Genomic DNA, 14,912 nt, shown 5'->3' with positions numbered 1-14,912 from the left:
ACTCGCAATGGCACGACAGTGCTCAATGTTGCTTCGCACGGGACTGTGCCAATGCATACAGTTGCACACCGCCAATTTGCCATACTTGATAAGTAGCAACAGCGACTATTGAGACGATCTGTGGATGGTGTGATCTGTGGACGGGATGAGGTGGTGGTGGTGGTGCAAGTGGTGATAATGTGGCCGTGGAGGTGATGGTTAGGCGGCCATGGCGACAGTTGTGAATTTGAATAAAGAGAGAGAAATAGAGAGGGAGGAGAAGAGGAGAATGATGTAAGGGTTTGGCCGGATGTGCGTGGGGGTATGTAAAATAATTTAATTTTATATTATTATTATTATTATTTTAGATATTTATAAATTGAATTATTACCTGATTTTTTATTTAGCTCCAGTTTGGCCCCCATTAAATTTCATTACATTATATTTTATTTTTTTCTCTCCTATTTTTAATCATACAATCTTCCATAAAATAATATTACACGTAAAATGAAAAATTTTCCCTTTTTTATAACCATTCATTTTTACTATTTCACCCATCTTCATTTTTCGAAAATGAGGGCCAAACGGGGGTTTAAGTAAACCTAATACTTGATTTTTGAATTGACAAACTTAACTACCTGTGTTTATGTAATTTCCTCTATAAAGATTCAATATGGCCGTGAGGATGCGTCCATCAACAGAATAGCGCATGATGATCATGTATGTAGGTTAATGATTCTCCCTCCTTTTTTGAGAGATGTGTCATTTGATCATGCTCGACATACATTGAATTCGCTTGCAATCCACTAGAACGATCATCAGACACATTCTTCACAAATATCATGTGAAAAAAACAAATGGAGTCCATAGAGATGGAGAGACAACAAGGCACAATTTAAAAACAAATAGAATATAGAATTAAATAGTCATGGACGAATGAAAGAGATAGGGGAAAGACCATTATAGAGCTATATTTCCAAGCAAAGAAGGAGATAGGGTACACACCTTTATAAAGTTATAGTTCAGAGCAAAATTTGAATCGAATTCCTTTTACTTGATAAAACTTATTAAATGACGCTGTGTATACGGTTTTTCATTACATTAATGATGACATCCTCTTTGTTTTCAAAAAAATAGTTGGGCCAAAAAATATTCTTTTAAACTGTCCATTGATGGTGTCAAAGATAATGTACATGTAACATAATCCATACTTAATTTAGATCACCTTAATATCTAATTTTCTTCTCGCCCGACGAGGGGGAGGAGGGACAAAAGACTCAGTGCAGCGGACTGGGCTTTGAGAACAAGGCGAATGTCAATTTTCCATTTCAACAGAAGATACGGAGGGAGACTCTTTTTCAATCTCTCTAAAACCCGGCCAAATTAACCACCAAATAAATAACAAATATGTCCAAAATTTCGCAATAATATTTGTCTCATCTCAGAAGGAAGGTATCATGGACTCGAGAATACCTTTTTTTTTAATCCACACTTTATTGGTAATCACGGCCCTGTAAATTTCACAGGTTACTTGTTAACCATCGAGACTACCTTTTGTTTTTACTGATAATTGCGAAATGGGTGTTTTGAGTTTTGGGTTATGTAGTCAGTTATTCAGTAACTTCAAGATTGCACCTGCAATTAATCAAAAACTCAAGTGTAGAAAAGAGGGAACAAAATTTTAGTGATCACCAGCTTGAAGGCTTGGAATATGAGTTTCACCGGAGTAAACAAAGAAAAAGAGATATTTTTAGGTTGAAATCAGTGGTGGATGTAGATGAAGTAACAGAGAGCGACGGTAGCTATAGAGATGAAAGGAATACTAATAACTATGATGCCATTGTCATTGGATCGGGAATGGGCAGAATAGTGGCTGCGTCGCAGCTGGCAGTTAAGGGAGCCAAGGTTTTAGTTCTGGAGCAGTATGTGATTCCCGTTGGGAGTTCAGGGTTCTACGAGAGAGACGGATTGAAATTTGATGTTGGTTCATCTGTCATGTTCGGTTTCGGCGGTAAGGTTGGCTGTTTAAGTACTTGTTGAAGTATAAATTTAAATAAGTAAATGTATTCCCTTTCTAATAGTTTAAACTTTTGGATGAGTGAGTATAATGCAGTATCAGAGCACTCGAATGTATTGAATTATTTGTGACAGTTGTGAACCTACACTCGAATGTAATGAATTATTTATGTCAATTGTGAACCATCGATCTTGTGATGAAAAATGAAACCACCCTACTTGTGAAGGGGGCATGTTGAGGGCAAATTTAAATAGATAAATGTATCCCTATATAGTAGCTTAAACTTTATAAGGTTATTTAACAGAGGAATGAAATTCAGTTTTTTCCCGGCCATATTAGTTGTACTCCAATCAGAAACCGGTTCATGTAAATGGAATATTGTGTGATCTATTTGAATAATGCATGCCACTGAATGAAAAAACTAGCTGTGTTATTTGGATATTTCCTTTGAATCATTATTAGAGACCTCTTATTGGTTTTGGAAACTAAAGAATACAAGTAGTAAATTTATTATTCTATGCTTCTTTTGGTAGTTGCTCCAGCATGATTCTCCAAGTTATATTTACTTTTGTTTTATTTTAGGGGACCAAACTGAGTGTTAATTCTATGGTAAAGGATAAATATATTGTCCTTTGCGATTTGTATAAACAGTTTACATTATTCTTTCTGTTTGCTTTACAATGCTCCACCCGAAATGTTTGTTTAATAATCTTGTTTTTCTCTCAATTTTTGGATCTGAATCTGTTATATATCTTCAGGGAAATCTAAATTTGATTACACAAGCATTTTCAGTGGTTGGACGTAGGATGCAAGTTTTACCTGATCCAACCACAGTTCATTACCATCTACCCAATGTTCTCTCAGTCCAAGTCCACAGAGAATATAGTGATTTTGTTGATGAACTTGTCAGCAAATTTCCCCATGAAAAAAAAGGAATTCTCTGATTCTATGGAGCATGCTGGAAGATTTGTTTTAATTGAGTTGATTCTGATGACTTTCTTTTCTTTTACTTTGTCTATCCCCAAGCTACAAAAAGTTTTTATAAGATCGAAAGGGTCCATTGAGTGTCAAATTTTTTATCTTTTTCTTTACAGGTTTCCATTTAGTTTGTATTTTCCCCCTGATAACAAGGTCTTGTGCATTCATGAAGGTGAGTCCATATAACTTGATACGGTACTATGGTACATCTAAAGTAGCAAAACAAGCTTGGAATAAAAGAAAACACGTACCAAGTAAATTCACTATAGTGGTTCAGAGAATTAATCAAGTCATGGGATCAAATCACCTGACCAGACCTCATTTAATCCTATCCTCTACAGAACTTCATTTTTATGCTAAAAAGAGACTAATCCCAGAGGTTTTACTCGTGTATATCAAGATACTGCCTGGTTTATGCATGGATGCACTCCCTAAATGCAGTTTAATGTAAATATTTATCAAAGAAAAAAACAGTCATGTATAACCATATAAAAGTACATCTTAACTAAGAGTTTGTTTGTTTCCCATTTTTATAGTATGAATGTATTTTGGAATAGTAGATTGATGGAGAATGTGTGGTTAAAAAATGAGGAAAAAGTTATGAATTTGTGTTTAATACTACTTTATTGAAGAATGTGTGGTTGAAAAGAGAAAAAAATGGGTATCAAACAAGAATTAATATTGTTGGATGTACTTGTACTAAGCATTATAAATTTGGAAACTTACTATAAGTCAAGCGTATGATCGTTTGTGCATTTTAGACACCGGGGAGGTAATTTTCAACGCATTGGTGATACTTAAGCATTTCAAACTCATCCCAAACCCACACACGGTATACCTTACAAGTTGAATATCTTCTATTACAATTCTACTTCTGTAAATGTTGATGTCATTGATGACTTGTACCATAAGCCACAGCTTGTTTACATCTTTATTTTGATGGATGCTCTTGACTTTCATCTCAGCCTACTACTTTCCACAAAATGTGGGTTGTTGGGTTTTTGATACCCAATAAATCCCAGGCTATGATGTTAACGTGGGTTAATATTATTTCATAGGCATAGGCCAATGAATGAAATAAGTCAAACAACCAAGTCCATGAGCTACACCAGGCCCAATTCTATTTCTTATGGATGACTTGAATCTTGGCCCGTTTACCCCTTTAATGGCCCAATTTAAAGCCTAACTCTAGAGTATATATATGAATATAACCCTAGCCTCTTTGATATGATGATTGTGTGATTTTGAGAGAAGAAACTAGTGAATCCCGGCTGCCCCCCTTTTGTGTGAGAAAAAGGTATCCAGAAGTGTCTAGAACGCTTGTATAACGTGTGCAATTGGTGGTTCTTTCATAGTATACCTTTGTGGTGTCTTCTCTTAGCCTTTGTGGCGATAAATCATCATCCTTTCTTATCCTACGTGGGTAAGATTGAATAGCAACCAAGGTGAATCAATTGGTTGTGGTTTGGAGCCGTTTGGATTGGTTGTTGGTAGAGAAAGGTACGTTTGACTGAGCCTGGAAAATCACCGTTTGAAGATCTTTTGAGAGAGCTTCCGCAACAATTGGTATCAGAGCTTCAAGGTGAAGGTTTTGGCTCGTGAAATCTACCAGAAATCGTCCAGAAAATAGGTAGAAACGCAGCAGAAATCAGATCGAAGAAGCTGTCCAAAAACTGTTAAAATCAGTCTCCATTTTTCGCGTTTTCTGATCAATCCAGAAGGAGTTTGGGAAAACTGAGACCACTGGCGTGACGTGCAGGAGGAGGGGAACCCTGCAGGCCAGCGCGTGTGGTGGCGCGTGAGGACCACGCGCAGAGGGAAGAGACGGCGCGTGCGGGCGCGTGAAAAGTTTTCTGGTGACGGTCTCTTCAGGCAGTTTGTTCCTTATATTATTTCTGACATTTTTCGTGTTGAAAGTTTTCTGTTTCAGGGTACGCAGAAGAATCTGGATAGCGTTGTTCTTCGGGCGTTCGGAACTCGATCGTGATTTTTTGGTTGCTACAGTTTCCAGAGACTTTAGGACGAATAGTGGTGGTCCTAAAGTGATAAATTCGCAACTCTCATAATTTACGGACTCAGATAGTCCGCTCTGGTATATTGACTTAACTTAGTTTTAAATTTCAGCATTACCAGATCATCGTGTGGGGTGATCGTTAGGATTGGGGGTTGTCATTGCTTGGCAACCATTGCTTGTGCTAGAAAATTTAGGAATTATTTGCTCTGTTTTTGAAGTGTTGAGTTTTGATTGCAAGTTGGTAATTGATTTTGTGCTTTACTTGTCATATAGTCACTGTGTGAGGCTTGTTGCGTGGAAATTCGAACTTTTGTTTACATACCTTCGTGTTGCATTGATTCCTGTTAGAACACCTGGACTTGACTTGTTCGAACATTCCCTTGATCTAAGATCGTGAATCTTACGAAACTCTGGGAATCTAGAACGGTGTATATTGCGGCCGTAGGATAACTTTGTGTGACCTATCTGTGCTTTTGGTTGTTCTAGTTTTTTAAAAATGTCTTCACGCTTTGAAGTTGAAATTTTTAATGGGAAAGGGGATTTTTCAATTTGGCAACAAAAGATGAAGGGTATTTTGGTCCAATAAAAAGCTTTAAAGGCCATAGATGGCAAATTTCCTGTAAATTTAACAGAAGTACAAAAAGAAGAGTATGATGAACTTGCATACACTTCAATTATTTTACACCTATCTGATACTGTTTTAAGAAAAGTAGGAAAACTGGATTCTACAAAACAACTTTGGGAAAAGTTGGAGGACTTATATTTGCTTAAGTCAACTCCTAATAAATTGTACTTACTTGAACGATTTTTTAGCTTTAAAATGGATCCTTCAAAGGATTTGGATGATAATCTGGATGTCTTTAACAAATTAGTTCAAGACATCATAACTGTGATGAAGAGGTATCTGAAACGTATAAGGCTATTATCCTGCTTAATTCCATGCCTGATTCATATAGGGAAGTTAAGAATGTAATTAAGTATGGTAGGGATACCTTAACACCCGAGATTGTCATAGACTCACTTAAGAGTAAGGAGATGGAGATTAAGGTTGAAAAAGAGGATAAGAGGAGTGGCGAGTTACATATGATGAGGAGTAGGATGAAGTTTAAGCAAATGAATTTGGGTAGAACTCAAGACGGTAGTGATTCGAGTAGTGACTCGAGTGATGAGGGTAGTAAGAAGAAGGGCAAGGGACGAGACAAGTCTAGTGGTAAAAGGTGTTACAGTTGTGGTAAGTCTGGACACTTTATTAGGGACTGTCCCAAGAAGAAAGATAAGTTGAAGGGAAAGATGAGAGGTGAGACGAATTTGGTTGAGGGGTCGAGTTATGACCCCAGTGAGGTTTATTGAGTGTAAACCTAGTCACTGCATATGCATCTGTGTGTGATTGTCTAAATTTTGTTGCATGATTATCTGCTACATTTCAATGTGTTTGATATGTGCATTTGCATGAATTTGAGACATTAGGATTACTTGGTGTAATTGCTTGCATGCATAGTGGGTTAGGATGCATTAGCAGTGTATTGTGTGTCTTTTGGTGAGGTGGAGTATAGATGTCTAAGGGTACATGGTAGTTTGTACCGAGGGATGTAGACTGTGACATTTGGATCACGAGTGGAGATGTGATCAAATGTCTAGGATCCTTTATCTGGAAAGAGACCCTGATCAGGTGGAGTGTGAAAGAGGCACTTCTATCACTTCTGTTAGGTGAAGACCCATTATCCACGTAGATTGGGAGAAGTGATGTGGAGATATAGGATTATCCCGTGGACTTAGGATCTATTGTGACTCACCAGTTAGACATAAGTTGAGTGATCTGTCTAGTGAGCGTGGTGGGCGATGAGAGGAGATATGTGTTCTCGAGGTGTGAGCAACATGGAATGGGATAGAATAAGTGTGGTGAGATCTTTTCTTAGGATTATTTATGCATGTGTTGCATATGTGGTTGACCGTGGTTTGATTGATTTGGTGTTAATCTATGGTTCTATGTGAACGTGTTTCTGAAAAGATCTGTGTGTGTTATCCTATAGTATATCGTCATCGCATGTGTATTTGCTCTTGATTGATTACTGTTAAATATTTATTTCTACTTGGGTGTTTTTGACCTTAGCCCAGTGAGTACATGGAGCATGTATGGTATGTGTTTCAAGTTGGAAACACGAGGTAAGGTTTGTGATCCAATTTTATTGGCTACATTGATTATGCAAGTGTTAACTGTATGTTTTGATTGTTTGCAGATTTATTGGGCATCAAGGTGGAGATTTGTTGGGTTTTTGATACCCAATAAATCCCGAGCTATGATATTAACGTGGGTTAATATTATTTCATAGGCATAGGCCGATGAATGAAATAAGTCCAACAACCAAGTCCATGAGCTACACCCGGCCCAATTGTATTTCTTATGGATGGCTTGAATCTTGGCCCGTTTACCCCTTTAACAGCCCAACTTAAAGCCTAACCCTAGAATATATATATGAATATAACCCTAGCCTCTTTGATATGATGATTGTGTGATTTTGAGAGAAGAAACTAGTGAATCCCGGCTGCCCCCCTTTTGTGTGAGAAAAAGGTGTCCAGAAATGTCCAGAACGCTTGTATAACGTGTGCAATTGGTGGTTTTTTCATAGTATACCTTTATGGTGTTTTCTCTTAACCTTTGTGGCAATAAATCATCATCCTTTCTTGTCCTACGTAGGTAAGATTGAATAGCAATCAAGATGAATCAATTGGTTGTGGTTTGGAGCCGTTTGGATTGGTTGTTGGTAGAGAAAGGTACGTTGGACTGAGTCTAGAAAACCACCGTTTGAAGATCTTTTGAGAGAGCTTCCGCAACATGGGTGACATAGCTCGAAATTAAATAAAGGATCTCCTTCATTGTTGCAGAGGTTGGCTGCCATACAGTTAATTATAGTTTTTAATTTTTTGGACTTGAGCACCCATTACTTGCCTTGTTCAACTCTCGAAATCCATTTTGTTGGTTTTTTTGGCAGTGTTTCATTGTGAGTACAGCGAATTTCATGCAGACAACAATGATCAATGCAGGAATGGCACTCTAGCTTATTAGCTTTCCTTCCATTTTCATTTTTATCCATATACTACTTTCTTACACATTCTTTACCATAGGTTTTGTGTGACAGATATTTCGAGGTAATCAACTACCCTGTCGGTGGAGTTGGAGTAACTGCAAAGGCATTAGCAAAAGGGTTGGTTAATCAGGGGAGCGAGATACTTTATAAAATTAATGCAATGAACATTATCCTTGAAAACGGAAAAGCAGTGAGTTTAAGCGCCACTGGGGTCTCATCGGCAGTATTTTCCATGATTTTCTTCCAGATGGATTCACTTCTGTCTTTCCTTGAGTATGTAGGATCATTGAAAGAATTTAGAGAAGTCATATGGAAGTATATTCTTAAGTATCCCAACTGTTCTTGATTTTTTGTTAGCTCCAGAGGGGAACCATATTCTTCACATTTTTACAACTTCATCCATAGAAGACTGGGAGGCATGTTTACTTGATATTTTACTATAAAATGCTTATTGTTGTCGATCAATATTTTCTTGTTTATTTTTCCAAAATACTGGAAATGGCAATTTCCTTTCAGGGCCTCTCTCACAAAGATTATGAGGCAAAGAAGGAACTTGCGGCAGAAAAATAATTAACAGGCTTGAGAAGAAACTATTCCCAGGGCTTAAATCATCCATTGTTTTTAAGGAGGTATAAGTCGGAATTCCAACCTAGCATTTGTATAGACATTCAGTGCACTATTGAAGCTTCAAATCCTGATGATTTATGGAATGCTTGTTCAAATTGAAAAGAAGAGCTGAGAAGTTGAAAAAAAATCTTGAAATCAATTATTGAGTGAACCTAAGTTTTCTGGTGGTATTATGCTGCTGGAAATTTTAGGTCCCCAGAATATCTTTTCCAGATTTTAGCATAGGACTACCCAGTATTCTACTAAAAACCAGTCTTGCATTCCGAACTTCCAAAACTCTGAGAGATGCAGTCATGTCTAAGTACGTTACTTTTGTGGCCAAATAGTTATTGCTTCACTTTTTCTGTTAATCATTTGAAACCTAAGTTCCTCCTTTTCTACTCTAGATATTTTCTTTTACTGGCAGTAACTCTAATATTTGTACCTATCAGAAACTAGAGAAATCAAAATTCAGCCACAGCGCCGTGTTGTTAAATGTTAACTGATGAAGAAAATAGTCTCATCTTTGTATGTTATGTCAGTTCAGGCTTCGGAATTAATTTGACATCTGTATGGTGCTTCTAACTATGGCAGGTAGGAACACCGAAGACAAACAGGCGATACCTGGCTTGTGATGGTGGTACCTATGGACCAATACCACGTCGAGTCCCAAAGGGCTTAATGGGATTGCTGTTCAATACAACCGTACGTGAATCTTTTACATTTGTTTCTGCTCTAACTCTATAAATGAATGAAAAGATGATACTCTATTCCATAGCACTTCTTGTAAACTGCTCGTGCTATGGATTTGTAGGCTATAAATGGTGTGTATTGTGTGGGACATAGCTGCTTTCCAGGCCAAGGTGTTATAGCAGTAGCCTTTTCAGGAGTAATGTGTGCCCGTCGAGTGGCTGCTGACTTAGAGCATGATTGAAAAGTTTATAAGTTACTTTTCAGTAAGTTTTTTGTCTTCTTGTTTGGATTTTGAGTATAAAATCATACTTCTTTTAACCTTTTTTTTTTTTTTTTTAATGATACTTGATGCATCTTGATGAGGAAATGGATGTTTTCCTGGAAACATTTTTTCAAGCTTTTCGAGGTTTTATCCTGATCCAGATGGAAAAGTCCGAATATTTGATGCTGCTCTACTGAGGCTACTTGCTTGGTTAAGGACACTCGCATGAGAAGTGCCATGCTAGACATCCTAGGGAAATCATGACCGATCAACAGGAACGAAATTTGTCGATTGAATTTGATTTTTACTTTGTCTGTCATTAAATCTAGTTAAGGAATTTTGAAACAGGTGAAGTTTAGTCTTTCTGTGGACTTACTGTTGTCATTTGTTTCGAGTTTTAGATGGAAAAATGTGAACTATACATGAATGTTGTTGTGAAGTACGTCGTTTACTATAGCAGTGTCTTTCAAATGTATTTATTTGCAATGGGTTTTCCTAAACTATGAAGTTGAATTAATAAAAATATAGGTTGAACGAACATTCATTAAAATGTAACCAAACTGAAACAGAAACCATCCGGTTCAACTGGTCAGGCTCGTCTTTCATGTTGAACCAACTAGTTTTACCTGATGATACTCCAAATCGAGACCGGTGGTCTATCACGAAAACCACACCACGTTCATGGCTACTTTTTAAATCGTGATAATATCATCAAATTCAAACAAATCTCTTCACAATTTCACCAATCACAATTGTCTTCACAAAAATATCTCAAGAAATAATCTTTTGAGAAAGTCAAAAGGACGAAGCATTGCAAAGGATAAGTAAAGGTAATGACCAACGATCTGTCTGTGTCGCGTACAATAAATCATTCCAAATGATTCGGTTAGAAAAGAATAGACATCGGAATTTTGATTGAGAAATCATACATAAATGTGTAATATACGAAAGGGAACTTACCAGCAAGGCAATAACACTCTCTAAGCCAAATGAGAATACGCAGAAGAAGCCCCCCGGGGCACATCCAAGTTGGCAAAGGAAGGACAGTGCGGGGCTCGCAACCCCGACGTGGGGAGTTCGATTCCTGGTTGGAGCAGCTGAGTGTTGTAATAATCAGAGGAAGGGTTGGAACAGCTTGGTGATGTAATAACCATGGAGGAGGCTCCCTTGGAGCCAGGAGTATAAAGGCTGTTCGAACCCTGGTCAACTTGGGCACATCCCGCGATTTACCTCCCTGAGCTACTGAGGGGCTGGAAGTTCAGGGACGAGGATATAGTCTGGCGTAAGCTGAGACATCTCGTTAAAAAAAAAAAAAAGAAAAAAAAAGAGAATACGCAGAAGAATACAATATTTGCTGATCAACCAGTAGAAGGCATCCTACACCAACAAATGGAAGTAAAAGCACACTGCAAATAATTCAATTCCGCACCAAGAAGGAATCCAAAAGATATGCATACCCCGATGATGGAAAGTGGTACTAGAATCCTCTCACGGTGTGTTTGATAAGGTGGAATGGATAGCACTCGATAATATTTAAAGAGAAAGGGCTAAAGATCTTGTTCATTGTACTATCGAGTCCTGTCTACGACTGTGCCAAACATTTCCTCTGTTCAAATAGATGGCCATAATCTTCACCAGCGGAAAAGAGGCACTAGGTATCTGTTTTATACTCGTGTACTTGAAAGATATCTCCACTGCCCCACATGAGGTCCCTTGTCTAAGAGCATTAACAAGCCTGCGTTGTTGTTGCTCGATAACCCGAACATGTATCTAAAATCATAAGAAAAATTTTACGAGTTCAGGTACATTTTCTTCATTGGCTCCAGAAAATAACTTACTAATTACAAGACTAAATGATGGCCTAACTTAGTCATAAATTATCAGATGAATATATGTCCATCCAGCATGCAATCCTCTCAATCAGTTTTTTCTGCTACAGACTTGAGAGACAGTTATATTGGTCCAGGCTTGCATATCTATCAACATATCTGAGTACCCTTGGCATAGGCTGCCATTGTCCCGGGACAAAAATTATATGACCGCCCTTTCATACTAAGAAGGTACATATTGTTCTACTCAATGCCAAAGTCAATGTCCAAAGTAAAATCTGGAGAATAATATTTTATGACAACTACTGTTTACTAGCTTAAAAAATATGATCTGCAGTTCATACATCCTAGTTACTGAAGCAATTTGATTAAGTGGAAATATATATATATAGAACAGAAATAATTAACCTAGCAAAATTTGCAGCATGATTATTTAAAGCAATTACTTAATGAACAGATATCTCTCTTACAGAGTCAGTAAAGATATACTCACCTGCATCTGCGCGCTTTTCTTCTCCAGAAAACCAAGGTTATGATCCACTGAACATGAAAACGAGATAATATACAGTGAGCAATTATGAAACAGATGTGAGGCATGATTCTAGAACAAGGAAAATTTGATAAAATTATAGTAACATTTCATACAATCGAACTGATTGGATAATTGCAGAACATAAGAAAAAACTTGGGAAAAATAAAGATATATACAACATAAAAATAATCTGAAAAAGCTTTTGCTTTTCAGTCTTTACTTATGTCAAATAAAACTTGGAAATAAGAATAATAATACGTAGCGAAGAAGTAATTATATAACACAATTTAAAAATAGAACCGCATGGAAATCAGAATCAGATGGTGTGAACTAAAAAGTTTGGAATGGAGACTAGAACCAGAAAAAAGATGTTAAAAACTCCAATAAGGAAAATAACAATATAAAACTATACCAAGTCCAATTCAGTAACTGAAAGCATAAAAAATGGCACAAGGGCAATCTAGAAAGATATCAATGTAATCAAAAGAATCAGATGTGTCACAAATGCAGTGTGTCCACAAAGCAAACTGATCAAAATGCATTGAGCAGGATGAAGTACAAACACACGTCATAATTGGAGGCATGCAACGAATTAATCCCAATTTGAACCCATCACAACTAAATGAAGAAATGATAGTCGTTATGCGTATCAGATCACCTTGAATATTGCCATAAAGGAAAAATTTCCAACTACTGATGGCTTCTTCACAGGCATCCTTCTCTCCGGTGTCATTTCTTTACACAAGTTTTGAGCTATCTCCTTCAACAACACAAATTGTGCCTTATCAGTCCCAATAGAAACAATTGCCTGTCTCATTGATTCTCTATCGGCTTCAAGAGCCTGAAGCCTAGCATACAGCTTCTGGATCTCTGGATCTTTAATGTCTGAACAAAAAGGTGACTCCCTTGGAGGAGTTGTCGTCATATAGTCATCCCCCATTCCTACAGAAGCCTTGGGCTCCTTCAGACCAAGAGCCTCCTGGTGAACAGAATCAATTGTATAAACTCTGTCACTCATGTCATCTCCAACTTCTGATGCATTGTCCACCTTCCTCAAATTAGAGTTCTCCATCTGCAAAAATTCATTCTTAAAACTTCCACCAAATTTTGGAGATTCTGGACCCAAATCTTTACCCGTTGCAAATAAGGAATTTGAACTATCATCTGAGAATTTTCTAGAATGCCTAGGCTGCCTTGGGGACTGACCAACTATCACCTTTTCAAACATATTTTTAACACCACCAAGTTCTGCTTCAGGATGAATGATCCTAGGACTTTCTTCTAATTGATTGATTTGATATTCAAAATCCTTCAAATGAACCTTAGAACGAGGTGTTTCCCCAACTGCATATTTCTCAACGTCAACATCTTCATCATCACCATCAGGATAAACCTGGGACTCACTAAAATTGCACCTCAGAGGAGGGTAAAGCTCGCAAGGGGGCAATTCAAATTGCCCATCAAGGTTTTCAGTTATACTATTGTACCGGATTATACTGTTCTCTCCATCAGCCTCAACCTCAGTCAGGTTATAACTCATTATCCTATGCTTATAGGCCTGCACCTCACATCTAAGCGATAGAGTTGATTGCTCCCTCTTATACAATAAATCCTCCAACGCCAACATTTCCTGCTGATCGTGTGCCATTTTCTCCTCTACAAACCTCTTAAACTGCTTAGCCTCCATCTGTATCTCTGCCTTCTCCCTCTGCAATCTCAGAATCATCGACATGGCCTCATTGGCAGCTGAGGAGGCCGCATCCCTCTCCTCCTTCAACTCATCTATGAGGTCTTGAATCGTCTGCTGTTGGCTGCCGACTGTTTCACGCAATGCCATACACTCATTTCCTATTTCCACACGAGCATTTTGTGGTAAAATGAGCCCTGGGACTGTGAACTGGTTCTCTTCATTAAGTTCATTGAACTTCCGTTTCACAGACCGGAGACACGTACCAGAAAATGACCCATTCATCGTCGAACAGCTACACCCGCAGTTGCAACATTCAACCACACTAATTGATGGGGGCATATCCTCAGAATCCATCGATTAACACTCGTTCACTAAGTCTCAAACACTCCAATTCAAATTCAACACTCGAAGAATCTAGTTTGATGCTCAAAACTAATTTCAACGAGTATTTACAAAATCAAACGCTTCCAGACCTCCCTCTGGGAATATTAATAAATTCCCTCGAGATTATTTGTAAAAACTTCCCTTTTTTCCTCAATCCCACACATTATCGACGCTTTCACCAACATCTCGTAGCCAAAATATTTCCTACAAAGAAAATTAAGAAGAAAAAAATCCCTCAACTCCAAGAACTCTAAAATTTCACAATATCTACATTACCATATTCAAAACACAACGCGTGATAATCACCTCGAGCTCGGTGGAGGCTGAACATGTAGCTGAAAAATCAAGGTGAATATTCCCAGAATCTTCACTGTTGGGATTCTGGGAATGATATATTCTTGGGAAAACTGGACAAGGTTTATTTCTGAAGGGTGAATTTCCCTGAAAAATTGAAGATTGAGGAAGAAGCGAGGGAATAATAATATATAACGTGGAGGGACAGCTGGAGAAGAAATCGAGTTTGAAACCCTAGATTTTTCTTCGGATTCGAAATGCTTCCTGTATCGTGAAATTGATGACTATTTTTAGAGAAGAAAATGGATTATTGGGTGGGGAAGACCGGAAGAGGATAAAATTGGAATTAAGTGATTGTTTGGTATGAATTTTGTTAATTGATTTTTTTATTGTTAGATATAAAGTGGGTTGTACTTGTTAGAGAAAGATTCAAAAATGATGATTGAAATAGTGAAATAACGGTGAAAAAATTGATATTAATTGAATTAAAATCTCTACCAAATATGCTCTAAAGTTGTACGTACCTCAACCCCATTTGGTCCCATTAC

General features: G+C 37.6%; 1 protein-coding gene and 1 pseudogene across 2 annotated transcripts; one reads left to right on the top strand and one right to left on the bottom strand.

Annotated features, from left to right (window-relative positions):
• The first annotated feature begins 289 nt into the window (after positions 1-289).
• On the top strand, positions 290-10,108 carry LOC111373983 (annotated as a pseudogene).
• A 243-nt stretch (positions 10,109-10,351) lies between these two features.
• Positions 10,352-14,670, bottom strand: LOC111367109 (myosin-binding protein 7-like). Of its 2 annotated transcripts, XM_022987829.1 has the most exons (4): positions 14,377-14,669; positions 12,655-14,274; positions 11,958-12,004; positions 10,352-11,405 (listed from the first exon to the last, which is right to left on the bottom strand). In XM_022987829.1, the coding sequence occupies exons 2-4, from the start codon at positions 14,038-14,040 to the stop codon at positions 11,300-11,302; spliced, it is 1,539 nt and encodes a 512-aa protein (XP_022843597.1). In that variant the 5' UTR covers positions 14,041-14,274; positions 14,377-14,669; the 3' UTR covers positions 10,352-11,299. The 2 variants fall into 2 exon arrangements, with proteins under 2 accessions (XP_022843597.1, XP_022843606.1); XM_022987838.1 differs by having other exon boundaries at positions 12,655-14,670.
• Positions 14,671-14,912: the final 242 nt, after the last annotated feature.

The sequence above is a fragment of the Olea europaea genome, chromosome 2, assembly GCF_002742605.1.
Source record: "Olea europaea var. sylvestris chromosome 2, O_europaea_v1, whole genome shotgun sequence".
NCBI classification, from domain to species: Eukaryota; Viridiplantae; Streptophyta; class Magnoliopsida; order Lamiales; family Oleaceae; genus Olea; species Olea europaea.
This window is presented reverse-complemented; position numbering and strand designations above follow the sequence as displayed.

Bases quoted from the DNA above. Each gene is read 5' to 3' on its own strand.
- LOC111367109 (XM_022987838.1), bottom strand. From the start codon at position 14,040: ATGGATTCTGAGGATATGCCCCCATCAATTAGTGTGGTTGAATGTTGC. The intron at 12,005-12,654 runs GTGATCTGATAC...TTTCATGTTCAG, and splicing joins CCTTTATGGCAATATTCAAG to TGGATCATAACCTTGGTTTT. The intron at 11,406-11,957 runs GTGAGTATATCT...TTATGATTTTAG, and splicing joins AGAAAAGCGCGCAGATGCAG to ATACATGTTCGGGTTATCGA.